General features: G+C 42.8%; 2 protein-coding genes across 7 annotated transcripts in view; one reads left to right on the plus strand and one right to left on the minus strand.

Annotated features, from left to right (window-relative positions):
• SFI1 (SFI1 centrin binding protein) overlaps positions 1-3,987 on the plus strand; it is a 40,036-nt gene extending 36,049 nt beyond the window's left edge. The window contains exon 33 of the transcript XR_008579466.1: positions 3,862-3,987. The gene's annotated coding sequence lies outside the window, so the exon portion shown is untranslated. The remainder of the gene's footprint in view (positions 1-3,861) is intronic.
• The window catches only part of PISD (phosphatidylserine decarboxylase), a 29,213-nt gene extending 5,212 nt beyond the window's left edge, over positions 1-24,001 (minus strand). Inside the window, exons 1-6 of one of the 6 annotated variants that reach the window (XM_054843756.1) lie at positions 9,493-9,804; positions 5,342-5,561; positions 5,148-5,264; positions 2,773-2,938; positions 530-766; positions 257-395 (exon numbers count right to left, since the gene is read on the minus strand). In XM_054843756.1, the coding sequence (XP_054699731.1) occupies positions 257-395; positions 530-766; positions 2,773-2,938; positions 5,148-5,264; positions 5,342-5,391 (709 nt within the window). In that variant the 5' untranslated portion in view covers positions 5,392-5,561; positions 9,493-9,804. Of the gene's footprint in view, positions 1-256; positions 396-529; positions 767-2,772; positions 2,939-5,147; positions 8,880-9,147; positions 9,805-14,779; positions 14,956-20,282; positions 20,378-23,941 lie in introns of those variants that run through there. The other 5 variants (XM_054843757.1, XM_054843755.1, XM_054843752.1 and 2 more) reach the window with 5 other exon arrangements.
• Positions 24,002-26,788: the final 2,787 nt, after the last annotated feature.

The following is a 26,788-nucleotide window of genomic DNA, read 5'->3' on the forward strand; positions in this document are numbered from 1 at the left end:
CATAATTGTCAATATAACCATATAAAAAGGAACCAAGCAATTAAATTCAGATAATCAGAATGAACCCAGCAAGACAGTATAAAGCTGCCAGTGAGAAGGAGAAGCATTAGAACAACAGGTTTATCCCCAAATAAAACAAAACTCAGACCTGCTTTTGTTCCTGACAATGTGAGAAAGAAAAGAAAGAAGTAATCTTTTTTTCCTCTTGACCTCTGAGAACACTGAAAGGGCAGAGCAGAATAAATGCAGAACTCACCCTGGGTAAAATGCAGTTCCTCTGTGCAGATGCGAGGTCCCAAGAAAGATTCCAGAGAATAAGTTACCCCTTTTACTTGCTCCACTTCACAGTTTTTTACCTGTCCAAAATTAAGGATCTTTCCATCAGAGGGACTAATCTACAGTGAAGAGGGAGGGGGAAAAAAAAGCACATATTAGGAATTAATTCATGCCTCATAAAGCAGCCACGTTCCTTTGAGGGGGTGCGGAGAAGTGGTAGGATAGTATAAAGCCTTGATTTCCTTTTACTCACCACACTGTGCAAACAGCAGACTGGCCGCGCTTGTGGTTTCAGCTTCCTGCGGAAGAATTCGCTGAGGTTTCTATAGTGATGCAGATCTTCAACAGCTGCCTCCTTCATGTTCACTCCAAATGTCCAGATGTACAGGCTGTAAACAGGCTTCCGGAGCCATGTAGGCAGCTCCACCTGGTTCAGGCGACCCCAGGCTCGTGACAGCAGTCGAGTTGGTACAGATTTGTACAGAGCAACCTAAAGGAAGAAGAATTACACCTCGTCATTCAGTTCTTCCTACTGATGGCCTTCTCTTACTTTTCCCCATAAGACAGAAAGGATCAAACTGTTCCTGCTAACCACTCTCTTAAATTCAGTGGGTTACACCACACACAGAGTAGCCTTTAAGTCAGAAAAAAAATTAACATTGCACGTCATCCTCATTCCCTCCCATTCTGATGGGAGCAGATGAGGGACAGGATGAAACTTACTATAACCTTATACTGAAGCCAGAAACTCCACTCCCCTGTAGGCTAAAGCTCCACATTCAAGTTACTGGAAACTGCCCGGTGTGAGGCTTACAGAAAAGACACTTCACATTCTAGTCAAACACTTACTTTGTGAATAACCAAGTGAAAACTGACAGAAAAATAATTTCTCAGTATTTGATGACGTGCTTCTCAGATGCATCTACTAATGAGGGTGTTTTCCACATCCCAGTATTGTCCTGCTCTAATGATACTCGTACAATTGAACAAACATACCCATGTGGATACAGCTACACCGGTATAAACTTACACCAGCCTTCCTCCTCTCGCAACAACAGGAGTTGCTAATTGCAAGAGTATAGAGTGCCTTTTTTCCTGTAGAAATAGACCTTTGGACTTACACCAAAGCATAAGTTTGAGTAGCAAGAAAAACAAATGAAACAATGCTGGTAAGAGGTATATGCTGTCATATGTAACCGGACAGATGACAGTGTCTTCCTGTTGGCAATTCCAGCAGGTAACTCTGCTGGGGGTTGTGGTACTTAATGTCAGCCAAAAAGCTCATATGACCATGCTGTAATCAGGGGGGTGGACCAAGGGAACTGAACCCTCTGAAACTGGTTTTGCAAAGACATAGTGATCTGCTGAATCTGCTACAACTTTTTTGAACAATGCAGCTCAGCTACATTTAACTCCCAACTAAAAATTGGGGTTTTTTTCTTTTTCTTAGTGACAGTCATCATTTATTCTCAATATGAATCATATCCTTCATAATAAAGTCTTACAAATTACAGCCATAAACACAAACAGAAGCACATACTGGCTGAGAGCCTGTCCATCCTATCAAATACAGCGAATTAAGATTTCACTCACAAATCACCATCCTGCATCACATTAAAATACAGTGATATTTCAGAAAGGAAAGACCAACCCAATCTTACTTCAGATAAAAACTTATAAATCAACAGTACCTTAGGTCATGTAAGTTGAAGTACTGAAGGAAAAATGTTTTGCCATTTTATTTGACTTGCCCTATACAGTGTTAATTTCTAAAAAAAAAATTTGCTCAGTTTTCACAAACACTGAGAATATGCAGATACAATTGTAAAATCACAAAAATCCCTTCTCCAAAAGAACCTGGTTTTCAAGTTGATGGGATCAAACAGAACAGCTGGTCAATGAAATAGTCTTAAGAACAGCAATTTTGTTGCAGTTCTCAGTCAAAATATTTGTGTGGTTGTTGCATTCTGAAATGGCATGATTTGTGTGGAGAATAACCATGTGCAAGGCTTCCTACACTGTGCTCTGAGCAGTCAGAGCAGAGATTTGCATATCATTTGGACAGGCCGGATTACAAATGCTCAAAGAACTTGAGGAACAAACCCTCCCTGTGCAAAAACGACAGAAAGCAAGAGACCATTTCAGAGTGGCCAGGAAAGGGAACTGGAGAAGCAGTTTGGTCCACCTCATCCTAGCCCTGATACTTTGAGGTGACTGAATTAATTCTGTTGATTTTCCTGGGTAGAACTTTGACCATTAGAGGACGAAGAAATTCTCTGCTACTGAAAAAAATCACCTGTCTGTGAAGCAATTAGTCAACATAACTATTAACAGTAAAAACTAAAGGGAAACATGAATTGCATCTCTCTGCTTTCACACTGGTGATCATCAGCCTGTCCTGTATTAAGGATCTCTCCACCCCGCGCTGCTGCCAGCTCCCTCAGGTATAAAACAGCTACTACACACGAAGCGCAAGAGAGACCTGCTTACACTTACCCTGCTCATAGGCCTCCATCCCACTCTGGTCAAGGGTTTAAGAGCACCAAAAGGCAGAAGATAATAGAGAATAGTCAGAGGCCAAGAACGGAGTTTCAGAGCAGGCCTAGACATACAGCTTAGCTGGCCCAACCTTCGCCTCAGGGCCAGCTGGGGAAATTGCAACCTGAAAGATTACATACACAACACAAGAGGGTCAGCCATCTCAGCTTCAGAACCACCAGCTTCTGACAGCTGGGGATGATTTATTCCTGCTCATCTTTACTTAAACATCTATTCTGCAAGTCCTTACTCCTCTATTTTGGTCAGTTCTTCCCCTTCCCAAAACAAAAGACCAGTTTAAAAAAAAAAAAAATTTCCAAAAAATGGTTTTCACTCTCACAGGTCACATTTTATGAATGACACTCAAAAATTAAAGGCAAAATCACCTGCAGGTGACATTTGAAAGTAAAGTCACAGCCAGTTCACCCAACTAACAAAATAACATGATAGTTTACAGTGGAAATAACAGAGAGTAAAGGTTCTTCTTCCAAATATCAGAAGGTTACATCCCCAGAAAATGTTTCTTGTGACTGTTCCAGCTGTTAGATACCCGAAGCGGACAGCAAACAATATTGTGAAAGCTAGGCATCTGTGATGTTGGGACTTTAATAAGAACTGTATGGAAGTGCAATTTTAAGGAAAAAGTAGATACTCTGATGAAAGAAATCCTGAAACCTAATAAACTGAAGTCCCTCAAAAGGTTCACGTGTTGAAGGCATCTTGACTAGATTGTGCCTGAGGCTCTATTTTTGTATCACAAAAGATGTTGGAATCAAGTGTACCTGTTAGTCATTTGAGAAACAAACACTGACTTGAGAAACAACAGGAGTGGCACTCCTGAGTTAATTAATACAATTTACAAATAACTGATTCCAAAAATCATCTCTCCAGGTCTTAAAACCTTCACTGGGTACCCTCATTCTGAACGGAGAACATGTGGACAAAGCTGACACTGCTTATGCTGTGAGATATTCTAGTCTCTGTAGCCCAATAACCAACTCCTTTGCCTCATAACCAACTGCATCTATGATTTTTTTTGTCACACAGATGTCCTTAGAGGAAACTCATTTTGCACAAATGGCCATGGGCAGAAGTTAAACTTGTAACTCTCAGAGAGAAAAACTGCTCAGCTTATTAGCAGAGGACATTCATGGGCCTCAGCTCAGACCCTTGCAGGAGGATGAGGGGCCCTTCAGGTCCCCATTTATTCTTTGGCTTCTACTCATGAAGAAACAATTTCTGGCATTTCCAAGGTCACGTTATCAAATGAAAGTCTGCCTACCTCAGGGCAAAATATTCAAGTCTTCTGGGCACTGACTTAAATCCTGGCTAAGAGATAGTTCTCCCCACACTGCTGAAGGCAGTATGCCTGCAGCCAGGATACAGCTACATGTGCACACAAACTCGAAGTGGTACACTCTGGCTGCTCCAAACAGCCCTCTCTCTTACTGGACTATATGATAAGAAGGATGAACTATAAAATACTGTGTATGTCTTTCCAAAGTGGAAACAAGCTGGGAAATTAAAAGGAAGTTTTCTTGCCAACATGTTCTTTTCAAAACTCGGATCAGAACTAAAGTATCATGCAGGCAGGTACAGCTGTCACCACTTTGGGATGCAAGATGGTGCTTTTGGCTCAGAGATGTTTTTTCTGCAGTGAACACAACTTCTTTCTCCCCACGAATTAATAAATAAAAAACAGAGAATGATCGCTGCATCACAATGCAAGGGAAAAAACAAAACAAAAACAAAAACACCCTGAGGAGATGCAAGTGCTGTCTCAGCAGAGGCAAAGCCGGCTTTCTCAGCAGGAGGTGGGCCTGAGTGGGCCTGACTCGACAGGGGAATAGGAAGAGACACTTCACATCCTTCCTCCCATCCCAACCACCCATCAGTCTGCAGGGGCTGGCAGGGCCAGGAGCCGGGTTGCCAGCAGGAGTGCAGAGGTCCCGCTCCCCCTCCCACTGCTCTCCCCCCTTCACTGCAGTCGCTCATGGACCAATCCCTGCAGAGCTGCATCCTGGCAGCTTGCTCAGAGCCCTCGGGCTTCTCACTGCCTTGGCCTGGTTTCAGAGCAGTCCCTCACTAATTTTTCCATTCTCCTACTGACTGAGTGTAGAAAGGGAAGGAATGAAAGCCTCCTCATTCCCCTTGTCATATAACAGCATGCCCTTCTCTGCCAATTCAATGCATAAGGAGCTTTATAGTAATTAGGCCAAACAAAAGCTTTGCAGATGGCTGTTGTTCCTTCTGCCCAGAAACCCTCCCACCCTCCCTCCCTCGCTTCTCCCTTCAGTCACCATTCCTGCAAAGCAGAAAATTCTGAACAGTACCTGAAACGAGTTCTCCTATTTGGTGTACCACCGGCAGAGCCAGCCGGGCCTGGACTCTCCAGTTGTGGGTGCTGGTCCGCGGCACAGCTGCTGCTGCTGCCGTTCCCTGAACGCAGCCTCCGGACATGAATTTTAACTTTGCGGAGGTTGTAGCAAGAGGGTGGAGGGTTAGATAAAGCTTTATAGCATCTCACCATTTCCCTGTGTGCAGATCTGGTCCCTGCAGGGTGTTTGACTGACACATCGTCAGGATGATGGTTGGTTGCAAGGCTCAGTCTTTTCCTCTACCTCTCTTTCCTTTGCTTGCTCCGGCACCAGAGAGAGGACACGGCGTCACAGATCCTAATTCCCCGCTGGTTTGTCTCTGGATTCCCCCTCTGTTTCCCACTTGAATCTCTGCTACGAGGATTGCAGCTATTGCAAACAAACAGGCATTGTGTCATATTTCAACATCCCACTACAAAGCCGACTCTGCACAGGATAAAAACAAGCTGTCCGTATAAGCAGTCCTTGCTTCTTGCTAGTCAGGGTGGCCATTGAAACTCAACTCTCCAAAAAACACCCTGCAGTCTCAGGCTGCTGGGCAGCGATGCACTACAGTCAGCTGAGCAGCCAGCTGGCCTCGCACAGATAACCCCAGAACCAGTCTGAATCTGAGGCTGGGAGGAGGAGGAGGAGTGGGGTGGAAAAGAGGAGGAGATAATTCCCAGCTTCAATTCTGCAGTGCAGCAGCTGCTGCTGAAAGAATTCTGAACTGCTGGGCACCGAAAAACCTCTCCTGCTCTTAATGTCCAGCTTGGAAAGAAGACAACGTCTTTCTATTTTACAACCCGGACACCAACATCCATTTCCTGCAGTCTCTTTCCATCTCAAAAGACTCACAAAGGGAGCAAGTAAAGGACATTCTTCTACAAATACCCAGATACATAATGAAGTAAGCCAGTTTTAGGGCCAGCTTGAGAATCGGATGTAAAAGAAGTGTTAACGTGTCGATTATGCGGCTCTCGGTACTGTCACAGTTTTTATGTCCAGTAGAACTAAAATACAAAACATGAGTAAAGGAAGCTGTTTTGGTTTTGTTGCTTTTTAAAGACAAGAAGCTGCAGTATTTCCATCTAGGCATTCTCAGTAAATAGAGGGAAATGTCCCTCTTTGACCCTGCAGACCACATCTCCAACATAGATTTTCTGCATCTCCTGTTGACTGGATTTGGATTGAAACTAGACCCCCGGTTCAAGAAGTGGAAATCAGCTGGCTACATCTCACCTCAAGATTAAACCAAATACCCAGAACAGTTTAGGGACTAACTCTCTAGTGGCTATCCATTTCACTTACACTTCCTCTTACAGTGTGGGGTTTTTAAAAAAAAAAAAAAAATTTCCTTGTTTCCAAAGCGCTCCAAAACACCACGAAAGCTGCGTGCCTCTCAGAGTAGATCAAAGGGAGCACTGGTGCACTGATGAGAGGGAAAGGGTTGTATTGCATTATGGATAAGGCAGGAGAAGAAGGGGGGGGGGGGGGGGTGGCAGCAGGAAAAGCTAGAATTAACTAGCTAATGGCATCCCACTCAGGCCTCAAAAGGAAAATAATCTAGCAAGAATCATGTATTTTGATTGGTGTTCAACTCCAAATATTACAGCTATTGCCTAGAAATGCCTGTGGAGTCCCTGCATTATTTTTTTTTCCTGGAAGAAAACTGCTATATGATATTCTATACCTCATGCAGTTCCAAGACCTGTGTGTATGTTGTTGTTTAAGCTGAATCTTAACAATTGCATATAAAAAAAATCCAGCTAATTGAAAGAAGGTAAATTTCAGATAGACTGAAAAGCACTCAAAACATCCCTGAGCCCTGTGCCAACGTTTTTCAGTTTTCTATTTAAAATATCGTTCAGTCTTTCTCTGGCTGGCACAAGAAACTCCTACACGACAAAAATGAAGCCATCTGTGTAGCAGAGCGATGAAAGCAGTTACCCAAATCCCATCAAAATTCAAAGAAAAACAACGAGGAGCACAGGGGAGCCATTTCTCTCTATGTGCCAGGAACATTAGAAATTACCACCATCAAATACTAAATCTTAAACAGAAACAAGCTAAATTGACAACATCATTTCAAAAGGCACTTCTCATCAGACCAAGATGAAAAACATTTTCACACTGAACACACGTCTCCACAAAACTGGAGAGTTTGTTCATTTGGTGCTGGCAGGGGCAGGCAGAGCACCCCAACCCTCAGCCTGCCTTCACGTGGGCACCTTGCAGCACCCGGCCATGCCCAGCTCCTGCGGGCCAGGCTGGCACCCTGCTCCTTGGTCTAATCTCCTCCTTTGAGGACCTTCACCTATGCATGACTTTGCAGAAAGACAACAGAGCAAACAGAAGTCTTATCTGCATTTTCTTCAGCCTTCTCCCTTAAGGGAGAAAACCCCACAAGTTTTTTCAGTAGAAATTCAATCTTATCCCCCAAAACGTTTTCAAGAAATTATTACATTTTAGACTGTGAACAAGCCTGATTCTATGAAAGCATGGAACAAATTAAATAGCTCACCTGCTCCCTAAAAACAAATGGACATTGAAATGAAAAATCCACCCCTGCCCTGAGTTTACCTACTTTCCATGGGGAAAGGAACAAGAACTGGTGATCAACCAGCTCACGACAGAGGAACTCATATAAAGGCATCTCAATAGCTGGACTTCTTGTGATGCAGGCAGTGCCATAAAGCCTGTGTTATTAGCTTAGACAAGAATCTTATGATTGTTGGTTTGTAGGAGGTTGGACATCAGTACCAGACTCCCCCACCTGTCTAAATTCACCCAGAATCCATGTTAGGTAAATAAAAGAAGCAGCTACCAGCAGGTATAAATCCCTAGAGAATTATTATCTACTAGAGAACTGCTAATCTGCCAGCTATGCAACACCATTCTGCTCTGTCAGCTCAAATAAGCATCAAATCCAGTGACCCCATTTAATTACTTGTCATTACTACCTCAAGCCCATCCCTCAAGTTTTAAAAAACAATACAGCAAAGCATTTACAAGAAAGACTAATGTGCAACTGAACTTCAAACCTGCAGTCTCAGTTTTAAATCGCAAGCATGAATCATTAGGCTTGGAATGCGCTAGTCGAGTGCTCAAAGCCCTCTGGACACACTTTCTACATTTGGTAACAGAACTACTGTTTAAAAAATGCACCTTATGCATCCAAATGCTGTGGTCTATTTTTAAGTGCCAGCAAAAATAAGGTCTTGCAATCGGGGGAGGTACTCAGTGACCGTTTAATTATTAAAGGTTCCATTCCTTTCCCAGCAGCGTCTGTTTAATTTCAGACACGTAATCCCTGCTCCCACCCAACCTTCTCCAGAGCCAGCCCAGCAAAGAGCAACGCTAGATGCTCTGCACCCAGTCAGGAGCTCCTGAGCACAACAAAACCGCTCTCACGCTGCTGGGGAAACGCGACACAGAGTTGGTGTCTGCCAAGGACACGTGATTTTTGAGTAGCGCGTTCACTTCCAGCTCGGTCGCAGAAGAGTTGGCCAACTGTACCGCTTTCCGCACGTTTACTGGTGCTGGCTGGTAAAACGTACCATGCTCTGCTTTGTCCACCCTTAATTTCTAAAATTCTTTACTTTTCATGTGAAGAGGCCTTTCTAAATTTTCTTAATTTATTATGGAGAAACTTTTTATCATTTTCCTTTAATTTTTACATTGCTGCTTCAGTTCCATTGGGGGGGGTGGGGGGGTGGGGAGGAAAGTGGTATTTTAAGCTAGCCATAAAAGGTTGGGTGGTTTTTTAAACTTAAACCCAAATTCTGTGCAAAGAGCCTGTTACATACTCTCAAAGATCTCTTCTGTGAAGCAAGGAGAAACAGTTTTATTTACTTTTGCAAAGACACATGAAAATTTATGACATCTTAAATACACTGTAGTATTTTACTATTTTGTAGTAATGTTTTCCATTGCGTGTTTAAAAAAAAATCCCGTATATCTTAGCTTAAGATACCTGTAAAGCAAGCTCTCTGTACGGGTTCTCTAACGGAAGCACAAACCACGTTAACATCTTCCCCGCCGAGCAGAACCTGGCGGAAGCTGAACAAAGCTCCCGGCGGCTGCTCCGGCCCCACCTGCCCGCCCCGCGGGGGGACTGCCACGGAGGAAGTCAGCCACGGCACTCTGACCTCTGATAGCGCTGGTCCAAGAGATTCGTTTTGTTTAAATCCGCTAAGAGATTACTCATGAGAGAGTCGAGACTTTGGAACAGCTCTCCTGAAACTTACAACAAGCCAGAGACCAACGATTAATTACCCCGCGGTCGCCAGAGCTCACACATCAGCCCCGAAGCCCTTACCTGATGCGGGCCAGCAGCGCCAGCCGCCGGGCGTGGCCTCCTCCTTCCCGGTCGCTCGCTGAAACGCGATGCTCACCCGCCTTGTGAAGCAGTTTTCAGACACGTGAACAAAGCAGCGGATCGCAAACCCCACCGCGCCGGCCGCAGCTCTCCCGCCCCCGGATCCCCCGCGGGGCTCCGCACCGCCGTGCCCGCGGCCAGCGGCTGGGGGGGGGGGGCTCCGGCCGGGCCGGCCAAGTCCCCCGGGCCCCTTCTCCGCCCGGGCAGGGGACCTAGGATGGCGGGTTCCGGCCGCACCCCCTCCCCGGCAAGCCCCCACCTACCTCCCGCGGCGGTCGCGGCACGGCCCGCCCGGGCAGGGGACACCGCCGGTCCCGCAGCCGCCCCGCGCTCCCGCTCGCTGCCCGCCGCCGGTGCCGGCCGGTCCTCGCCTTAAGGAAGCGGCGCGGGGCAGGCGGCCCTCCCCCGCCTCGCCTCCCAGCCACTGGCGCTCCGAAGCGGCTGCCTTCCCGCAGGGCCCCGGCCCCCTTCGGAGGAGGAGCCAGGGCAGGAGAAACGAAAAGGAAGAGAAACCGGAGGGGACCGGAACACGGCGACAACGTTGTCTCGCCCGGCCGCGGTCCGGCAGCACCCCAGGGCGGGACGGGGGGCCCACAGCACCGCGGGAGAAGGGGTCTGCCCAGGGAGGCATCCGGACGCTGCCAGACCGGGTGTCGGACACTCCTGGGGAACATCATCACTGCTTAGTTTCCCAAGGAGCCACTGACCAAGACGACAGGGAAAGCGACCGTGTCAGGCAAAAACGGATGCTGTACATCGCCCAGTTTCCCGGGAGTTTGCGCTTTCCAACCTGGTGTCTTGGTGCATTAACACAATCTGACATACACATTTACAGCCAAAGCAAGAAAGTGCACTGCAGTCTCATAAAGTGCTCCTGAAATGCTCAGATAAATTGCTCCACAATCCCAGCAAGATGCTTGGGAAATTGTAGGAGATAGAACAGACTTAGATAGTCAAAAAGTCATCTCACTGGTCAGATTAACAAAATACTGATTTTAATCAGTTCAATTTTCCAGGACAGTGGAGAAAAAACAATTATAACCCGTCACACCCTTCACACATTTTGATATTGTTGAAATGTCACCCCTTTTACCATTTTCTGGGCCACTCTACAAGAAATTCTTTTGTAATTGCACATTTGCTCAAATAAAACTCCAGACATCAGAACATGGAAGCAAGAACAAAGAGACTAACCAACTAGAGATTATGGTTCATGCTTCCAAAGTTGGAATAAAAAAAATAATCAGAGATTTTTTCCATTATATAGCTCTTTGCTGAACTTGATACACACCTCTTACCATAATACTAAATGTCTGTCTCCTCTGGGCCAAGAAAAGCACCTTCTGTATTGTACTGCCAAAACAGCATCCAGTATCCTCTGTTACACAAATATGAGCAGTTTTTAATATCAATAGGAAAGACTGTGTTGTTCTTATCTCTGAGAACTAAGATCCCAAACCTATACTCAAGCACTTCTCCACTGAATTGAGCTGTTTTTAAAAACTGTGGCCCATGACAATAAGCTGAGGTTCAAACAGGAGAGAACTGTGTATTAATCTGTCATCTATATTATCAGATGTCACTACAGCTCACTTCCCTTAAAGGTTCACTGTGTTTTTCCTGGTGCACGTCACTCCAACAAACACTACTTTTTGCTTACACGAAACAGAACAACCTATGGAAGCAAAGGACAGCTACAAGAAGTTCCTCTTTCTAGAGAAAAACTCTTGTTCATCTGGTCACCCTGTTCATCAAAACTCTTTAGCCAAGGTTTCCCTGAGTAATTCTGCTATCTTGTATCAGCACTGCCCCAGTGCCCAGGTAAGAAGAGGCAAAATGCCTCTAGTTAGCATACGAATGGCATGCTATGCATGCAGATCCCAACCAGGAAATGTTCTGTGACAGCAAGGATTTGAAACAATAAGCTTCCATCCATCTGATAAATATCTACCTGTCTCCCTCCAAGCCCCCTGCTTTACCTCATCTAATTAAATGAAAGCTGATCCTCCCTGGCATTCACAGTAGGAGACACACTAAGGTGTTAATCAGCTGAAGCTATTAGCTAAATAATGTCTCTAAGAAAATTATAGGAAGAAAAGATTTATGCTAAAGGAACAATAGTTTTGTCTTTTCCTGTGGAAAAACCTAAGGGATACTTGACAAACAGATTAATTTCCTCACCTATTACTTTATGGAGCTTAAGCAAAGCACAAATATACAGAAGTATACTCTTTTCAATTCAGTCAAAACCTATGCACACTTCTATGGTGATACCGATATGTACCTCTGCAACAGGGAGAGATTCCCTGCTTGCGTAACATGATGATAATTACCTATTTCATCTCTCTCTCTCCTGCTCAGAGGCAGGGGATTCTGCCTTACACACAGAGCTGTCAGGTGGGATATGGTGGGTGTTCTCACATGAACACGAGGTTGGTACCATGGAATCAGAACTTCATAGCAGCAGGCTTGGCAGCGAGGGCAGTTTCTTGTTCTATATTACTCTTTTACAGCCCATTCAATCACAGTTGGTCTCTTTAAGCCTATGCAAAGGCTTATTTTGCTCTAAAAACAAGACAACATCCCTCTTTTCCACATGCCAAAGTGTGCTTCCAGGGATGCAAAAAACCAGAATAATGGAAAATGACAGGTCAGCAAAAAAGACACTCCACTTTCCAATAAAAAGGAACAACGCAGCTCTTATTTTTCTTGAATCCCTCATTGTTTGGAATATTTCTTGCAATGTCTGAACACAGTTTCTCTTTTTCCTCATAACTGCCAGGCTTCCCTTCCCTCCCACAGAAGCATTCAACAGAACTTAAGCATATCAGGAAGGACTAGGAAACTTTGTTAGTGTCTTCTACTAGTAACTGCTGCATGTGGAGCCCTGCTTATCAGTTTGAAATTATTGGTGTGATTCCCCACTGCAAAAACCAAATCCTTTAAAGCTGTTTCATCAAAAGCAATACTTGTAGCTACATGAAATAACCACCATCAAATAATAACAAACCAGCATATCAGTATAGTGAAAGAAAGCAAATTTAATAAGGGAATCACCCAATTTCATAACTAAAAGTATGAACAATAACAAAAAAACCCATTTGTTTTTGAGTATCAAAACTGAATTGACATTGCCTTTTAAAATAAATACTATACTCCATGGACACTTACCAGTTCCTTTTTAATCCGAACATAAAACCTGTTTGAAATAAGCTTTAGCAGGAAAAGAATATGCAGAAGACAGATTTACAGACAAATTCCTCAGAAGCTATCATAGCCTAAGCTGTTAGCATCTGGACTGTCTGGATCATATCTGATTTGGGTCACTAGTGAAGATGAATTCAGGGATTCCAGCCTAGTCCCCCATAGGCATGTGGCCAAACCACTCACACACCGGCAGTGCTCAGGAATGCAAAGAAACGGGATGCTAAAGGTCATACTGAAGCATCTCCTACACAATCCTACAATCCTGGAATTTTTAACTCCTTGCCTTCAGAAGCCTGAAGCAGGCACTCACCTGGCTGTTCAGAAGAATACCACATATACTTTAAACTAACACAGAGTTATACAATATACTTAATATTTCAAAGGAGATACAGCAGTTATAGGAAGTTATGAGGTATTTCTTACTTCAATGCTGCAATGGATATTTGACCTATGAATCCGATATTCATGCTGCAATTCCACAATAATTTCTAAACTCCTTGGAATCCAGAAGGAAAAGGCAAAAATCCCTCAGCATCAGCAAGAGCCATTACACATCTAGGTGTTACCCAAGAAAAAAAGGTCTTGCTACATATTCACCAAGAAAGCGGGTAGATTTTTGTTAACTATTAATTCAATCTCAGCTTCCTTGTAAAGTATATAAGACATGAAGGCACAGAGGAAGTAAGTGAAGTGCCAAAAGTAGCAGATTGAGCAGCTAGTGAGAAAATAAACCCTACAACTACTGCACAAGCTGCACCCATAGCTAGAACTACGGGGGGGGGGGGGGACAGACACGGACACAAAACAAAAAAACAAAACTACCACCTCAGCACTGAATGCTTTTTTAATTTTACGATATGTAATTTTAGTCTCGCCTATTTTGACTTCTGTGTTTAATTCTGTAAATTGCATAATGTGCTTAATTTGCTACCTTGAAATGCAAGGTGGGGAAAATGAGAAAATGCATTGCACTAAGCAGAGCCACAGGTCCATCCATTGCTGCAGCACTGTGCTCTCTCAGGAGCACAGGTGCACAGTAGGTCGAAGATGAGTCTGCATCGTGCCTTGGCAGTGATGAAGGACAACAGCACAGAAGAGCAGAAGCCAAGGGAAGGTCATTCCCTTTTACTTTGTGCTTGTTAGACCCATCTGGAATACTGTGTCCAGTTTTCTTAGGATCAAGAAAGGTGTTGATAGACTTGAGCAACCTGGTCTAGTGGAGGGTGTCCCTGCCCATGACAGGGGGTTGGAACTAGATGATCTTTAAGGCCCCTTCCAGCTCAAACCATTCTATGATTCTATTCTATGAAGGGCCAGCAGGATGGTCAAAGGATTGCAGCACATGGCCTATGAGGATGGGCTTGTTTAGCCTGGAGAAGGCTTAGGAGGGACCTAACAACAGCCTTCCAACATCCAAGAGGTTACTGAGAAGATGGAACCAGGCTCTTTACTGAGGGAGATGGAGAGATAACAGCCATAAATTGAAACAGGGAAGGTTCAAACTGGATACAAGGAAGATATTCTTCACTATGAGGATAATTAAGCATTGGAACAGGCTGCCCGGAGACACTATGGAATCTCTATCCTTGGAAATTTTTAAGACGCAAGTGGACAAAGCCCTGAGTAACATGGACTGAATCCAGTGCTGGTCCTGCTTTAAGCAAGAAGTTGGACTACATGACTTCCATCTGAATGATTCAATGCCTATAAGACATCTTTTGAATCAAAATACGTAACACAATCATTTGATTAACTATCCCCTCTACCTCCACTTTGAAATATTTAAAAAAATAAAATGTCAGCCATACTAAAACATGGAGGAGACGCCAGCAGTTCCTAACGTTTCATTACGTTGACTTCAGCCAAAATGATAGTTACTTAAGTGACAGAAACTTTAGTTCCACGATTTGTCAAAAATATGTTGGCAACAGAGAACAAATTAAACGTTCTCTTGTTGGAATGAAAGGAGCGGAGCTTTGCATCAAACATGGCAGAAGCAAAATTGCCCCAAGTGTCTTACCTCCCACTCACTTGCAAGCTTCACAGGCACCTCTATGCCCCTCTTCTCCAGCTGTTCCAACTTGTAATCCTCATATTTTCTGTATCCTGCATATCCCCCACCTGTAGCTACCAGAACATGGAAGGGGCGCAGGCGGAAAACTTGTCCTACCGGAGCAGTATGAAGCTTCTTCCTGTCTGTAACAGAGAAAAAACAGACTTCAGGAGAGAAAACAACTACACAGTAAAGAAAAAGCTATTATGTGCAGTGAGGGATGTCAGCTTAGGTGATGAAAATGTGATCAGAAATCTACAACACAGAAGGTATGTATAGATGCTCCTAAGTACTCCAGTTATTGCAGCTTACCAAGTTATGAAACTCAGTTGACAAACACTAACTGGTCATCTGTGTTTTTAACCTCATCCTGCTCACCTCCCCCACCTCACATCCCTCCAACATTCTTCCCTCCAAAATATAGAAAATGAAAGCACTATCATACTTTCCAACTGTGAGATTTTCTATGTTGTTACGATACAGAATAATCAGCTGCTGAGGAAAAATCTGTAGTACTGTGGAGCTTCACACTTCTCAGTCATTAAGGCTTTCAGTATAGTTAGGGAATCCCCAAATTGTACAGCTAACTGGAATAGGGACGGAAATGATGATCTGCTTTAGTGTAGGTTTGGTAGACACGATAATAGGCACATTTCTGCTGTAATACAGGTCACCACATGGGGGGGGGGGGGGAAGACACCCAGTGTTAGTCTACTTCTTACAGAGAACTACCAAGCTCCTCCTGCATAACCCCATAACCCAAGCCTTGCATGTCATCTGTGAGATACTAATACACCGCACTGTCACTAAGCAACAGGACAGCCACACAGGGCGATCGTAGCGGTGGGAACTATTTCCCTTGCAAAGTCTTCAGAGAAAACAAATATGTACAAGCATAATGGGCTAAGTAAGTATTAGACCTTGCGTCTTCAAGCTGTATTACAGTCAGTCTGAAGGTTCTCGGCAATAAGCATAAGTCACTACCGGACCGAGAAAATGCCCAAAGGAATTAATTCTCGGATACTGATTGGTGTCATTTCCACAACAATCATTAACATGGATGAGCCAGAATCAAAAACAATGGACTGTATCTTGTTCCATCAATGTCAGGCTTAGGGTTTGACTATGAAAGGATGTATTAACAACCAAAAGAATTCAGTAAACACCGAATCTATTGCTAGGCATCCATAGAGACAAAGCATAATGGCTTAGCAATCTGGAAAGCTTTAGTTCTAAGTAGTACAGTGATTAGAAGCATTCAGCTATTCTTCATCCATGATGCTGCAAAAAAATGCCCAGTAAAAGTAATTCTTGCTCACATTTTGTCTTACCAAAATAATATTTTTGCTCATTTCTTTCCTACAAATGTGATTTAAAACATTGTTTGAATTATGTCTTAAAATATATCATAATATGAAAATGGCTTTATTCTTACTGGGGAAAAAAATACAACAAACAAGGCAGCCACTACAGTTACAGTTAAGATTCTAGAAAATATTCTACCCTAAAGAACAATACTCAATAAAGGACAGGAATCATTTAGAACAGCTAAATGTTTATAAATAAATTCTTTTATTTATTTTGAGTTTACAAAGACTCTACAACCTTTCAACTTTGCATCACTATTTCAACAGAAATGTCTGTACAGAGACCAACAATACTCTTTAGCCCTAAAGCCTTTAACTCCCTTCCCACCACATCTTTGGTTCTAAGTTAGCAAAGCTGCTCAGCTATTCCACCAGAGCTTAGTAAACTCCCAAACTAAAACCCCTCAGAAAGCACAGCTCTTTCTGGTTTGTATGCAGGGAGAGGCTGTTTCTGCTTCAAAAGCCTCTATTGATTACACCGATATGAGCGTTTCTCTTCCTGTGCTACAGACTAAACTATTGGTGTTCCACAAGCCACAGCAAACACAGTTTAATTAGTTGATAAATGATTTGAAGAGTGGACTTTTCCCCATCTCCAGCATTAATGCATTATTTCCATAACTGGTATCCAAAACACGACCATTGGCAAAGACATCCAACACGCTGCTGTTAAGCTTTTTTTGCCCTGACAAAATAAAATATTCACACAAGTTTACAAGTTCCAAACCAAAAAGATTAGTTGCTGATTCTGGCAACAATACCATGTTCAGGCAATTGGCGCTGTTTAGAGATTTCAGATGAACATCATGTTCTCTAATGATACCAACACTACTGCAGCTCTCTGGCAGGCAGCATGAGAATGTGAGGAAAGCTCATGTCTGGGCACAGGAGCCAGCAGAAACAAATCCAGGACAAGAGGAAAAAGGTATAGGACTTTTAACACACTAATAACATACTTTTAGATGCTTTGAACCCTAAATCTGAACTCCTTACAGATAAGGCTAACCTGTTTCACATTTCTCAAACATTGAGTATATTCAGCACATAAGAATAAAAAGAAAGTAACAATTTCCTTCTCTGGAACAGATGAAACAGGCTCATTTCCTCAGAAACACTAAAAAACACAGGATGAGAAAGCAAACTGCATGATCAAAGGCATGATGTAGTCTGTGCAATCAGATACAATCATATAAATATTGCTTTGTTACTCTGACCAAATTAAGAATTTCTTCTAGGAAAGGATACAAACAAGGTAGCTGTAGGAAGCTGTTATAAGGGGTAGAGATAAAACTAAAGAAGAGTTATCTTCTCTTCCTAACGACATAATCATCTAGATTTAAATCCAAATCAGAATTTGAAATATCAATGGATTAGAAAATGGCTGGCTAAAAAGTTAATTTGTTCAAAACTCAGAGCTAACTTCAAAGGACCTCTTCTTCCACGTGATCAGCAATTTTGCATTATGCATCTCAGATTCCTAGGTATTTTCTTTCCGTAAGGACTAGCTTTGATTTCTAGACAACAAAGAGCTGCTGTTTCTATTAATCTGTGTAAGTATATTTTTCTATAATGAAATATCCACATATGACATGCCAGACAAAGGATTTGGACAGGCAAGTTAACCCAAAGAAACAGTTATAGAAAATGGGATCAATACCTCGGCTGGCAAGGAAACAAAAACTGAAGACTGTGTGCAGTTGTTATACTAATGTATGACAACACACATGGTACAAGTTTACTAACAAATATTTATTAAAACAAACAATAATATTTGACCTTCACAGCGTTTCCCAGCTAGAATAACCCAGCCAAGTGCAAGCACCATTTTAACTAGGTCTTAAACATTTCATGTAAACCTACTTTGATTTCCTGATTTATTAAAATTACAAGTACAGATTGAAATGTAAGAGGATATTTATACCTTTTCCTTCTTACAGGCCTATTAAACTGCTGAAGCCTGAATTCCTCAGACTTCTCACAGTGAATAGCTGATTAGAGCTGCACTACAAAGCAGGTAACACAGTTGAACATTTTAAACAAATTCCCACCTGGTATGTGCTGTTACTTTCTTATTATCCCTTATATATTAAAGTTGATTTGCCCTTCTCAGTCAGTCACTTCACATCTAACATTATTTCACTGGCTTTCATGTTGATAACTGATATTGTTTTAGCTGTCAGGCTCATTATTCATGACTACGCTATTACAAAGATCTCTCAGCCAACATCCACGCAGACTCTTTCACATCACCTTTATGACAATGTCCAGCAAAAGAAGATACAAGCATGCCTGGCTTGCTACTTGGCTGTGCAGTCCTGCTAGAAACACTCTAGAGCAACAGAACACTTAAAAATTATTGCAGGACACGTGAAACCATTAAACTGATGTAAAAAAGTTTCTAATTTCAAAATGATGGAGAATATTACAATGTAGTGTGGGAAGTACATGAAATGTTGCTCAGGAAGTTCATGAAAATGGGGGTTTTTAATATAAAAATGCTGTCCTAACATGAATCTCTCTCCTAAATTGTATTGTGGCTTTAAAAAAGTAACTTTTCAACTGTAGACTCCTCAGAAAACTAAGTAATGCACACAAGTTAATTAAGAAAACTAAACCTATAGTTAATGGTTTTTAATTTGCTATACAGAGATCATCCTCACCAGAAAAATTTTAGAAGTTTGGAAATGTTTAAAAGAGGTAAAGAGATTCCATTATATATGCTCTTCCCCAGAGTCCTCCTTCCTCTAGCACCTGCTACTATTATCACACTCTGATTAAAATTGCTTTACAAAATATTCTACTTCCTTCAGTTCAGAGTAGGGAGTACAGGGAAACGTAAAATCCCTCATTTTGCATACAGCTGACCTGATGAAGCCAAGAAAGTGACACTGTTGTTACATGACTAACTTCTAGTTTACAGTGTGTTGTTAAGTTGTACAAAAATGCTCCAGGTGGAAAAGCTTGATTCATTATTGTGTTGAGATGGATGTGATATGAGAAAGGTGCATTTGTATTGTATTTACATACAATAAGGCATGTATGAAGGATGCAGAGCTGCCCAGCTATTGTAATGTTTGAGCACATTAACTAAATAGCAAACTTGTCCAATAACATATGTTGCCAAGGAAGATGGAAATAGATCCCAATATAAATTTCCCTTAGAAAAAAAAAAAAAAGAGAGAGAGAAAATAGAAACGTAGCAGCCATTCACTTTACTATCCTAGCTCCTTTTTTGCTGGCCCTTTTACACAGGTTTTTTCAGAAGTGATAATCCCAGTGAAATGGATGATTGTCAAAGTACCAAAGAAGCTTAAAGAAAGGCAAATACCCTCAAAGGGAGTACAGTAGAAGAGACCATTAAGGCAGCAGATGTCACAATGCCAAAGCAAGCGGGTTACTTTCTGATAAACGTACACAGGTATAATGCAGTGTGAGAGTGAATGAAAATAATGAGGAAAAAAACCCCCAGAAAATAAATAATTGCATGGCCTATTAATAATCCTCAATGGAGGTATTCTGATTTGGGGACTGACATTCCCCCAGATGGGATCAGCTATGCCTTTCCAGTTTTAGCCCATACTGCTCTGGATACTATAGTATCTAAACTGCTGTCCAGATTTGTGCCTCTGCAAGGCTCCTCATACCTATAAAATTTTTGTGGAACAGGTGGCACTTCTAAAAGAAAGCAGAAGCTTTCAACCATGGCTAGAGAAGCTATTTGTCTAAAATGCTCCTCTTGTTAAAGGAAATAATTTCTGTGTGGTGTTTTTTTTTTTAATTATTATTATTTTATTGCTACAACATTTGCTATCCAAGTATTCCAAAACAGCTGAGAAACAATGAATAACACCCCACAAGAAATCTTATGAAATAGGTAAATACATTTCTTTTACTTTCTGGAAAACAAAACACCAAAGGAGTAAAGCATAATTTGCAAGCTTGCATCTATGGAAATACCATGAATTGAATAGGTCTCTGATGCCAGACTCCCACTTCTGCTTTCATCTCAAGAACTTCATATCCACCAATATGTGACCATATTTTGCCTAAATTTGATTAACCCTGAATTTAAAAACACTGGGTAGATACAAGCCTTCACTTACCACTGAAAAATGTCCTGGAAGGTGGCTGCTTCCACAGGACTCCAGGTCTAACACACAGGTTCTCGTGTATAAGGAAGTTACAGCTAGTCAGCAAACTGAAAATACAACAAACAAGAAACAGTTGCTTAAGTACAAATGTTTAATAATTCAAATGTAAGCAGTTCAATGTAGTGATAATCTTATACTCAGAAGCTAGGCAATATAGAGGGAAAAGTTTCCTCAAAGTATCATTCTCACTGAGCACATTCCCTTCTGGCCTATTCCTTCCCTAAAAAACCTGACAAAAAACAAATGAACAAAAAAACCAACCAAAAAACCCAAACAAAAAACCCCACCCAATTGCTCCTGCAGATACTTATTTACTGGTACATCTATTTTATCTTTTTCTTACCAAATATTGACATATGTTCCTCTTGAGCTTAATTGTATTGTAACAGTGATATTCTTCTGAGTATTGCATGTGCTCATCTTGGCAATTGCCCTTTTCAGGCAACTAGTTATGTTCTCATTATGTATCGTATCTTGGCCTGTTTGGAGTTCTAAAATGTCTGTGATTGTAAATAGAACCTGAGTCTTTTAAAAAAAAGCAAGTGAATATCTAATTTCATCTTGTTTTATGCACTGCCCTGGCCTGCATGTTTAGTAATCTGTTTGTTGCTTTTTTTTTTTAATAAGTGATTCTAGAACTGATGAGAGTTACTACTCTCTAAATCTGCTTCCAGTCTAACATAGACCAATTTTATCCAGCAGCATGCAAACAACTCCTTTAAGGTCAGTAAATTACTTGTATTTTGCTGGGGAAACCACAAATGTTTAAAACAAGATTTCTCTACTTACAGGTAAAATACATAGCACAAACATCATTATCTACAGTAAAATATGGCTAACGTATTTACTTCCATGCAAAGGTAGTGTTTACCATGGGCAAAGTTGAATCCAGCCATGCTCATCAAAAGAAACTAAACATACAAATGTAGTGGTAAATTTTGTAACGATTGTTTAGCACTTGGGATTATTCCATCCCCACCAGGCTGCTACCGTGGTGTGTCATTTAGGAACCTCCTACATCAACAACTACCTTAAGAGACTCTTTATGAATTGGGTTCATGTGTCTCCTTTCTTGCCCATGCTGGCAGGGAGGAAGAGTACATAGAATTGTTATGGATTTTATCAAGAAGTAGTGTCAATTGGTATAGATGCAAAAGTAAAAAGGCTGCCAGGCACAGAAGCTCTTCAGGATTTGTCTTACCACTCTGTACACTGGTGAACTGTAATGCAAGTAGTTCTACCGCTTTGAAGACACATAAAATAGACTTATAACTGGTCAACGCAGGGAAAAGGTTTAACCTGGAGTTTTCATATGCTTAATATAGAATATTTCGTGTTTCCAATAAATCTGAAAAGGATCCATCCAATTGTACAATAACTACTCCTGTTCTTATAAAATAAGCACATTTAGACAAGTCCTTGAAACCAGCATGGCAACACCACATCCTGCTGTTAGAGAGGATCACAGGGGCAGGAGAGGGGCAGTACTCTCACACCAGCAGGCTCAGTCCCTTGGGAAGAACCAGGTCTGGCAGGTCTTTGTGCAACCTGCTCATTCCTGGGATGCAGGTGCCACAACTGGGATGTCTTCATTTGGACCTCTGACCTTTCATCTGTTCTTGATCAGATACACGCTGAGTACAGAATTACTTCATCAGCTTACAAACAACTGCATCATTTAGGGTGATTCAATTCCAGGAAGTGATTATTAAGAATTTTAAGAATTAATTTCAGGTGTCTACCGAGTTACATATAGACATTATCTCTTTATTTAGAAAAAGAGTCTACTAACAGCAGATTTCTTGTCTAGAAATCACATAATGATACTAACAGACACTTGCTAACAGTGTTTTAATAGTAGTCAAGGACAAATAGCTATAGTTTGCTCTCATCCTCGTAACATGGTGTCAGTAATATTTCACTCTGCCCTTCAGCTTCGTGGTCTCTGTTAAAACCAATATATTAACCCAAATGCAACAGCACAGTCCCTCCCCAAAACATAGATTCCTGTAACCAGGTGCTAAACATGCCACACTTGCTGCATCATCTCCCAGGAGGTTATTTCTTTAGCAAGACACAAAAAGCATCCCACACTGCTGCAGAACCTGTATGTTTTACATAGCAACATGATGTAATTTTATCATAAACAATGAGGTCAGCTGATTTGCTTGGGTCATACACCAGACCTACACTAATTTGTGGTATTACGAGGCCTGCTTTACAACTTATTAAAACACCCAGGATAAAAGGAGTACTTGCTCATCAGTAAGCTGGGAGCCTGTGGACTACTTCTAAGGCATTCAAAAAAGTAAGAACTAGTCCAGTTAGTGTTAGATTTAAATCTACCAGAAAATTTTCAGAACCCTAAAAAGTTTGGGGAAAAAAAATATTAAAACTTAGCTACGGCCTAAAGCACTAGTATTCTCGAGACACATATTAGTCTTGATACATAATAACCTAAAACAAAAACCAGCACAGCCAGAACAAAACTAGCTGTGTTGGCCTCACAGGAGCATCCAGGAGCTGTTCATGCTGTCAAGGTAGGGCAGGGCATACCCCCAGGACTTGGCACTTCAGCAGGCACATCATCACAGAGGAAGGATGCAACCACTAATTGCAGACCCTAAGCCCTTACCAAAATTTTTTTATGTCGAACATGAGAAAAACAGTCTCCTCCTTCCTCTGAAATCTGTCTAAAAATAGGTAAAGATGACAAAACTAAATAGTTTACTGTCAGCCTCACCTTCCCTGCTCCTGACAGCCTGACCTTGATGGGTACAAGTGTGTAGGAGAGCGCTGGCCTCCTGCCTCTGCCACCCAACTGGAGGTTGCTGGAGCAGGAACTGCTGGGACCCCACCTTAACTTCAGCCCCTCGGTGGCTTCAGCCCTCACAGGGCAAGGGACAACACACAGCTGCCAGGCACCAAGGCCAGACGGTAACGGCACGCTGCATGCACAGGGTGTTTTCTCCAGGTTTTGAGAGAAAAGGCGGAATAAGGGGATTGTGCGTTCTGTCTAACGCAGAATTGTGTCCTATAAACAGCATTCTTAAAACCGTTTCGTTGCTATGAAAAGCATAAGCATTAAGAGAAGATCTCCTGTAAAGGACTATCAGGTTCTGTCAGGAACTTCTCCTCAGCGCCGGTCCTGTCCCGGGGATTACATAACCCCAGGGGCAGTGGCTGCCCCCATTTACCAATTTCTACTAAACACTTAGACACTGGCAACTATAGACCATGAAACCGAGTTAAAATTATACAAGGCCACACGCTTTTCTCTCTTAAAAAATGTAAAACCTTCATCTTTCTTTCCAGCTCGGTGAACGAGGACAGGACTCCTGCACATGCCCAGGGGACAGGGCCGAGGCACCAGAAACAACCGCGTTTTCCCCCCGGCAGCGAAACGCTAACGAGCGAGGCAGCTGGAGAGGAAGGGGTGGCTGCGGCCCCCAGCCCGGGGGAGGTTGGGCCGCCCCCCGGGGTGCCAGCTGTCAGACAGCGCCTGCCGCTTCACCTCCAGCTCTGCCGGGCCCGGACAGCCCCGGGGCCGGAGAACCCCAGTCCCCTCGCCGCCGGGCAGCGCGGTGCCGTCCCGCCTGCCCTGCCCGTACCTGCTCCGCCGCAACGCGGCCACGCCACCCCGCGTTACGGCCGCCGCCATCTTCCCGCGCCGCCGCCGCCGCGTCCTCTACTGCGTCCCGCGCGTGAAGGCGGGAGACGGGCAGGGGGCGGGGCCAGGCGGCAGCGGCGCGAGGGCGGGGCCAGCGCGGCTGAGGGGAGAGCGGGGTGTGAGGGTGGTGTGAGGAGACGGGGTTGTTCTCGGGGGGTGGCGTGTGGAGGGGGCCGTTACCTGAAGGGAGAACGGTGTGTAGTGGACGGGACTGTTCCTCGGGGGAGGTATAGAATGGGGACACGGGTAGGAACAGGCTGTGCCCCAAAAAGGGCTATGGTGTGTGGTGTGGGGACAGAGCCGTCCCTGAGGTGATGTGGTGTGGGGACAGGGCCTTTTCCCAGGAGATGTAGTGTGGGGATGGGGTTGTCCTGAGGGTATGTGGTATGGGGACAAGGCTGTTCCACAAAGGGCATATGGTATCAGGACAAAGCTGTTTGTTCAAGGGGGTATGGTCTGAGGAGAGGACTGCCTCTTGGGGAGTTGAGGATGAGGCAGTTGGGGTTCAGCTGCTTCTTAGTGTTGCTGTTGAGGGGCAGGTAAGTCCTTGGCCACAGATACGGGAGCACCACGAATGTCAGGGCAGGGATTTTACTGGGGAGGGGATGACAACAACACAACATGGGACGGACACAATGCTGTTTCTGCAAGTGAGGTGTTGGGGCAGGGTAGCGCAGTACCATCTGTTCCTGCGCTGGTGTCCCTTGCCTGGATCCGGCAGCACAGAGGGGATTTTACAGAGATTATTTGGTTTCCACCCTCTTAGATGCATCCCTAGGTAGATGCATAGATGCTACATTACTGGGAAGTAGCTAATTACCATTTTCTGATGGTGGTAGGGGGGTAGCTTCATAAGGTGAATCAGTAGAAAAAGTATTCCAGAGTCCTGCTGCTGTGTTTCGACATCCTTGGTGCTTTAGGACATGGTCCTCTCAGCTGACCTGTTTACATTTGTGATTAATGTTTGTTTGTTTTCCTGACCAGGCCTAAATGAAGTCTACAACACCTTCATGTCATTCTGCTTTTTTTCACATCACCAGACAGCAGCATAGTATCTGTATAAGTATCTTAGACATGTACAGGAAAGCCTTTTATTTTTAAATATGTGAAATTTGAGCAGAGATCCAGATGCAGCCCTCATGTAATAGTGATAATAATAGTTGACTGAGTTGTTGGGATGTACGTACATCCTGAGCTAACGTAATGGTAGGATTGGCAGGAAGTAAAACCTCAAAGAAGGTGGGATTTGATCCTGTTAGGTGCTTTGCTACAAGCATTGCAAGAGCCATTAGCTTTGATGTCTAACTGCACCCTGCTGGTGGGCCTGACAGACAAGTTTCCCCAGAAGTGATTCAGGAGTGATTCAGAGGTTAAGGTGTAGTTAAATGAAACACACTTGTTTATGGTGTATATTAACTGACATTGGACTGATTAATGATCTGTCCTGATCTAATCTTTCTCCTTGGAATTAAAAGTAAATATGTGGACCTTTAACTATTTTAAAATTACTTTTTATCATGTTTTTTTTTTTTAACATCTGATAATATATTGTATCAAAAGATTACATAAACCGCTCTCACTGAAGAATAAAACGTATTGAGCTGTGCTAGGCCTGTGCAGGTGAGCCAAGTGGAAGGTTGGGATAATGCCACACTTGTTCTCATAGCAAATGAGAGGACAGAGATCTTGGGGCTTGAGAACATTTGTTCAGGGAGTGCAGGAAGTAGTGACAAATGTAACTCCTTCTGTGATCCGATTAGTGGGAGACATAACACCTCAACAATGTTACAGATCTAGTAAGGGAACTTGGGAAACGCGGAGACAAGCAATGGAATCCATGTATGTGAAGGCGAAAGAAGCAAGTGGGGGTACGGACTGTGAATTACTAGGGAAGAGTACATAAGGCAACAAAAGAAGTCTGGGAAAAGTGTTGGCAAAAATACGTGAAGCAGAGAAAGTACTAAATCCATAAGATGAAGAAGGAAAACAAAACTAGAAAAAAGACTTTCTTATTCCAGGACTTTTGGAATAACCAATTCTTTCCTGAACAGGAAAGGTGAAACCATATTGGCAATATTTTATGCATCATCAGATTGGTTCAGTATGCACACTTCCGCTTATATATATATATACACATGTATGTATTTTTTTTCCTGCTGTAGAACTAATGATGTTAATCATGACTACTGTAGAGTAATTAAGAGGTAATACTCCAGGCTAAGTGTTAGAAAACAGGGAAATAAGCCAGCTTGGATGAGACTGCTGTGATAGAATGGAATGAAGAGAGTCAAGAAAGTCAACAATGTCACAGTTCGGTTCTGAATTCTTAGGGAGGCATAGGATTACTTTTTGTTAGAATTACTCAATAGATAAACCATTACCAGGTGAAAAAATAAGAAGTACACTTCAATATTGTGTAGAGAAATATGTTCAGTAGTTTGGACAATTCACTTAGTTTTAGATACTTTTTTTTTTTAAGATAGATGTAAGTCTTGCCTATCTCCTGAAGGCATATTGGTGCCTTTTGAAACAGGAGGAGCACAATTTATTTCAAAAGCAGAGGCTTACATTTCTTCCTATGTATGTTCATAACAAAGTAGAAAATGCACTTTTCCATCTGAAAATATTTTCCATCTGTGGATAGGAATAGGACACTGATCCATTTCTCCTTTGCATAAAGATATGCCATCCTCTGACAGTTTGGGTTTTTTCTTAAATCTTGGTTTGTCCTTGTTGATGCCTAAACCCCCTTTGTTATCTTCCAGAAGCTTTGGTCATCACTGTGGAA

This window comes from Grus americana, chromosome 16 (genome assembly GCF_028858705.1).
Source record: "Grus americana isolate bGruAme1 chromosome 16, bGruAme1.mat, whole genome shotgun sequence".
NCBI classification, from domain to species: Eukaryota; Metazoa; Chordata; class Aves; order Gruiformes; family Gruidae; genus Grus; species Grus americana.